Genomic DNA, 6311 nt, shown 5'->3' on the forward strand with positions numbered 1-6311 from the left:
GATGTAAAACGTGATACTTCAATTTTGCTTACCCACTATGTTCTGTAATTCCATGTGATGCTCTCACAGATCTTGCTTCATTATGCACTGCATTTTGTGGCTCTTTAGGATTCTAGCACATAAGGGGGAAAATCCCATACTGCTTGCTATTTCTTGACTCATATTTTTCCCTCCCTGATTTCTCCTGCTTTTCTTACAATTGTACCTTTTTCCTCTGGGACTTGTCAGTCTCTGTGATTCTTGTCGAGCTGGGATAAATGTGAATAACTTTACCCCAGAGCTTAGGTCCTGATTCTCTCATCCTGTGACCCCCAGGCTTGGGCCATGGCCACAGATGTAGTGGAGCCTGTGGTCCCTGACTGCAGGGGAGATGTGAGGAGTGGAGCCAGGTCAGACGCCGACTATCCTCTTCGGGTTCTCTACTGTGGAGGCAAGTGCTGAAGGGGCAGTCATCCCTGAGTCTTATAATTACTGTTTGAGAGCAGCCTAGCAGAAAAAATGAAAGAATTTGAGACTTTCTTTGAGACCACTGTCAGCTTGGCCTCACTGATTGTCTTTCTGAAGTAGCTTGTGTTGTGTATTTTATCTGATGCATGTTTGGTGGAATGTAGGGGTCTTCCCCCTGAGAGCTGGAGGCACTCACAGCTTTCTGTGTGTAAAAGAAGTGGGAACACTGCTCAGCTTGAGAACTGTTGAGCAGAGATCACTACCTGTAGAAAGCCAATAAAGCCTTTAGCAGAGGAAAGGTCTCTGAGCATTAATCTGGCAAGAAGAATCAGAGTCAGAATTCATGAAAGTAGTTGTTGCACTGTGTTTAGAATTATTCTTAACTTGCTACATTTGTAGTTATGTGGATGAAATTTAAAGGGGAGTAAATCATCTGGACAGGTATGGTTTTTAGGTGTGTAGGTTATTTTGCTTTGGGCTTGAGTGCAGTTGCAGGGGATCAGGAAAGAATCCTTGTTGTGCAGTAAAGTCTGCCCAACTGCTTTGGGTTTGTTCTGGGGCCAAATCCCTCTTCTTGACATAGGTACCTCTTGGGAAGCTGACCAGATTGTGTGGCCATTTATTGGGTGTATCTTTTGCCTCAGGTAGAACTGGTGTTTCTTTCTGTAACTTGGGCCAAAGCTGTAGGCAGCTCCTTCCCTTCCTTCATTGGGTGGCTGCTGGGAAAGTTTTATCCTAATGCAGAGTGGGTGAGCAAATGACTAATGAGAGGAAAATTAAAACACAGAGTGGTATCAGTAAGGTAATCCTTTGGAATCAATGTGTGGTATAGCCAGAGGTGATGCTGTAGGCAGTCATCCCTAACTTTAAAATACCATTTTGAATTTAATGCTAAGGCTGCAAGTGGAGAAATTCTTTTTGTAATTTTTTTTTTTCTCCCCTTCTTTCTGCAGTTTGCTCATTGCCCACAGAGGTGAGTTAATTTCTTTTTGTTGTCCAAGTTTCTTCTTTGTTGTGTGATTCCTGACTGTGCTGATTCTTTTTGATCTTTCTGGGCTTTTCTTAACAGTGGCAGTTCTGTGCTTCAGCCACTGCCCTCTTTAGGATGGCAGGAGGTTTGTTATGTGCTAGTAGTAGTCTGTGTGTTCAGTCAGCTCAAGGAGAAGTGGTTGAGATGACAGCAAGTATATTTTAATGTATTTGTGACATATTTTGTAGTTACTCTGCTAAGAACATTCATGTGGCCTTTCTTCTCTAGTACTGTGAGTACATGCCTGATGTGACTAAATGCAGACAATGGTTAGAAAAGAATTTTCCAGATGAGTTTGCAAAACTCACAGTAGGTAAGAACCTTTTCTGTTTTCTAACTGGTATGTGCCCTTAGACATGTTCTGAAATCTTTAAGCTTGTCCAATTCTTCTCTTCCTTTTTCCCCTTGCATCAAGTGTGAAAGTTAATTGTTTTCTTAGGAGTCTACCCTGCTTTTGGATGCTGTGAAAATGTTTGTCAATGCCAGAAAACACTGAATAAGCAGTGTGTCATTTCAGTAACAAGGTTTGAGCTTGCTTAAGGTGCCCACTGTGACCAGTCATCCCTACACTGGTTTCCCATCAGTTTACTGGATTTATGTCTGTCCAGTCTACTGTGAGTGGCTGGAGGAAAGGTCACTGATAATAGGGAGCTTCTTCATTTGCATTTGGGATGTTAACAGTAACATTAATTTCTGTTCCTTTGTGGAAATTATGTGAAGGGACTGTGTTGAAATGGTAACTGGATCTTTGAGCTTAGGCTTTTCTGAACTGTAATTTGCATAAGGGCTCATAATGGAGATGTAACGTTTTGGTTGATGGGCTGCTGCATTTCAGCAAAGAGTTTACAGATTTAGTAGAGCATCACTGTACCTTAGCTCCTGTTCCTGTAAGGCTGTGGTTCTCTGACCACTGATTTTGTTCTCTCTTCTCCCCATGCTTTTCTGATGTATTGAAGAAAATTCACCTAAACAGGAAGCTGGGGTTGGAGAAGGCCAAGGAACTGCAGGAGAAGAAGAAGAGAAGAAGAAGCAAAAGAGAGGCAAGGTCTAAATAGTTGATTGTGGTACTGATTTATAAGCAGTTTGGAGCATCCCTGTCTCACCAGCTGCTCTGGAGTATGACACAGATTTCTTGTGGTTTGGTTGTTAGCTATGCCTTGACTCTGCCCAAAAGATAAAAAGATTTTATACTTTTAACCTTATCATCTATGTCTCCATTCACAGCTATGTCTCTTCCCAGCAACAGTGATGAAAAACATTTTCAAAAACCCAACTTTGGAAGATATAAAATATATGAAACCATTTAAACACACTTTTATCTTCTATTGTTGGAATTCTGTTTAATTAACACACTTTTGACCATAGATCAGAATGCTGAGGTTGTTAATGTGCATTTGCCTGCAGAGTGCCAGTTAGACCAGTTAACCATAACAGCCCAGTAAGATTCACATTGTAAGACAGATATCACAGAATCATTAAGGTTGGAAAAGACCTCTAAGATCATTGTCCTGCCATCACCCAACACTCCCATGACCACTAAACTGTGTCCCCAAGTGCCACTTCTACCCATGTTTAGAACCCCTCCAGGGATGGTGACTCCACCACCTCCCTGGGCAGCCTGGGCCAATGCCTCACCACTCTTTCAGGAAAGAAATCTTCCTAATATCCAATCTAAACGTCCCCTGGCACAACTGAAGCCTATTTTCTCTTGTTGCTGGTTACTTGGGAGAAGAGACCAACCCCCACCTAGCTCCAGTTTCCTTTCAGGGAGTTGCAGAGAGTGATAAGGTCTCCCTTCAGCTGCCTCTTCTCCAGACTAAACAACCCCAGTTCCCTCAGCCACTCCTCATAAGCCATGTTCCTCAGACCAGCTTTGTTGCCCTTCCCTGGACCCACTCCAGGACCTCAGTGTCCTTCTGTCACTACAGATGTTGGGTTTTTTTTGTGTCTTGGTAACCAGCTATGTTTGTCTGATCAGCAGGCTGTGTACAGTGATAGCAATAATTAACATTCTGTAGCTTGGCTGCTTTTCCCAGAGACTTCAGGATGTTTTCTTTCAATGTTAGTTTATTGTGTGGGGTGGTATGCTTAGTTTTCAGCCTGTTTTGTTCTAAAATAATAGTGTTCAGATTCTAGGGGAAAATCCCTCAATATTTTAAAGTTTCCTGAGAATTTGTGGTATGGTGTTAAGTGTGATAGTGTAACACTGATTGTAAGAGAAAGGATGAGGAAAAAGAAGCAAAAACTAAAACACTGCTGAAATTAACTGAAGAGATTTTAAGGCAGAAATTTCCTGTCTTAAATTATTGGATATCATTTTATTGTAATACAGAGTTGAAAGTGCTACATGTTAGAAAAAGAAGTAGTCTCAAGGGGTTAGTTTGTCATAAATTATTTAGGTTCTCATGCAGAGAAGGCTTGAGAACATGAAACTTTGGTTAGGAGTAACTTGATGACTGTGTATGGAGTTAACTGAGATCTTAATCTGACTTGAAGCATCCTAATGAGCAGAATATATCTTTTGTGTGCATTGCTCAGGCTAATAAATGCATGCTGTGTGAAGTGTTCCCTCAGCTGGGCCTAGGAACAGTAAGAAAGAAGTTAAATCATGTGGAAGCTGGGCAGTCAGCTACTGGAGCTGGCTGCTGTTGCAGAGGGTGGTTTCTGCTGGCTCAGATGTGGATTGTGTGGCTCACACTGGGGTCCTGCTCCCATCTCTGGAGCTTATTCTGCTGCTGAAGCAGCAGCCTGAGCAGGCACATCCTCATGGCCTCAGTAAGTTGCCATGCCTCAAACACAGACCCTAAGGGTGGTAAACTCACAAAAAAACATTCAAATACCAGTTTGTTTCTAGGATTACAAAGAGCAGCTCCTAAAAGAGGAGTCAGATGTAGAGCAAATGAGGGCAGTGTGGGGAAGAGCCCTGTTGTGCAGCCTGTACTTGAACACACAGCTGATAAGCATATATTGGTATTTCTCATAATACTGACCTTTGATGACAGGGCAACTCCCTTAAACAATACTGAAAAAAACCTGACTGTGAGACAGATGTGCAAAATACCTTTTTTGTTCACCAACACAGATGAGGAGGGAACAGTTTCTTTGTTTATTGGGATGAAATTTGACCTTACATGTTTTTTTCTTAGTTCAAGCATGACATTATTTAACTAATTATGTAACCTTATACTCTGTTTTAAAGGTGGAAGAGGACAGATAAAACAGAAAAAGAAGACTGTACCACAGAAAGTAACAATAGCTAAAATTCCTAGAGCAAAGAAAAAATACGTCACAAGAGTATGTGGCCTTGCAACGTTTGGTGAGTTGACTTCTGTGGGTTTTGCTGGTTTTAGATGTGCTTTCTTTTAACCTCATGGAATTTCTTCTGATTGTATAATTTTCAGTGATCTGAAAATGGTATAATTTTCAATTTCCTGTAACATAGGGGTACAGGTTTTTTGGAAACAGGGCTTCCCATAGCAGTCCACTGTTAGACTTCGGAGTAGTCGATTGTCTTTAATTCTAAACATGTTTATTATACTTAATTATCAACATGTGTATGTTCAAAAAGCTGTTTATGTCCATCAAACTTGTAAATATGTTATTGACAATTAATTCTACCTGCTCTTGAGACTAAGTAAGGCTTTAACTGCCTTTCTGGTACGGCAGTCAAGTCATTACTGACGAGCACTAAAATAGCTTTGGTTCAGGGCCCAACAAGCACTTGGTGTTTGTAATAACAAATTATTTCCCACATTCATGACAAAATCTGTTTTGAAGGGGTAAATTTTAACCCTGGTTGCATTACCAAGATACATTACATAGCTCTTGCATGACAATATTGTTGTTTTTCTGGAGGGATCAGTATTATGCACTAGCTCAGTCTGAACTGGATGTGCATCTTTGTGCTTGTAAAAATTGTTGGGACATGTTTCTGAAAGGAACATACTGAAATGCTTCTATGGAAAAGCTTTTTCAAGAACTATGGAAGTTCCTCACAACTGGAGGGGCTTTTTAATCAGGTCTGTACGTGCTGTCCTGGTGAGCGTGAGTAGCGTAGACCTATGTCCAGCTGCCACTGTTTTTCCCAACATTTAAAACAAGATTTTGGGTTTAAACTTGAGAAAATGCTTCTGTGACAATGACTGTACTTAAAGTGTCCATTTTCCCATCAACAGAAATCGATCTTAAGGAAGCACAAAGGTTTTTTGCTCAGAAGTTTTCCTGCGGTGCCTCAGTAACGGGAGAAGATGAAATCATCATTCAGGGGGATTTTACAGATGACATCATCGACGTCATCCAGGAGAAGTGGCCTGAGGTAACACACCCTTTCATCTCTGGGAACCCTGGTTTTCCACAATGCTCTCTGACTTTTGAGTGATTTGGAAAAAAGGTTTCATCTTTAGCAGCATGGATAGTTGTGCAAAAGACCAGTCATTGCTTTCCCACCTGTGAATGAATTAGTTAAGGAGTGATTAATCTTCAAGGCAAACGTTGCTTCCATTGTTCAAGAAACACAACCCCTAAACATGTTGTGCTGTTACTGTGGGTACTGCAGTGAGGAGGGCACGCTGGAGTAAGTCCAGCTGTCAAATATCTGGGGCTGCTTTTGTGACTGTTCCTTCATGGTGAGTGCCTGAGTATTCTTACAGTGCCATCCTATTTTTCAAATTTTCTTAAAATATTGCAGAATTTACAGAAAAAAAAGGAAACAAACCCACTTGAGCTTTAGAAGAGAAGCTCATTTTGGGTTGGACTGAAATGTTGATGGTTGAGAGGTTTGGCTGAGCTGCTGTAATCGCAGGTGGTTTCTTTGACTCTCCCTTTTTCTGGTATT

General features: G+C 41.2%; 1 protein-coding gene across 1 annotated transcript; it reads left to right on the plus strand.

Annotated features, from left to right (window-relative positions):
* Positions 1–310: 310 nt before the first annotated feature.
* Positions 311–5792, plus strand: DENR (density-regulated protein; the record flags this gene model as incomplete). The annotated part of the gene is made up of 6 exons (XM_008948803.1): positions 311–430; positions 1401–1420; positions 1706–1790; positions 2434–2517; positions 4677–4793; positions 5653–5792. Coding segments are annotated over exons 1-6 (552 nt in total), but the record flags the coding sequence as incomplete, so codon positions are not given.
* Between the last annotated feature and the right edge of the window lie 519 nt (positions 5793–6311).

The sequence above is a fragment of the Merops nubicus genome, unplaced genomic scaffold (genome assembly GCF_000691845.1).
Source record: "Merops nubicus isolate BGI_N331 unplaced genomic scaffold, ASM69184v1 scaffold45321, whole genome shotgun sequence".
Lineage (NCBI taxonomy): Eukaryota > Metazoa > Chordata > Aves > Coraciiformes > Meropidae > Merops > Merops nubicus.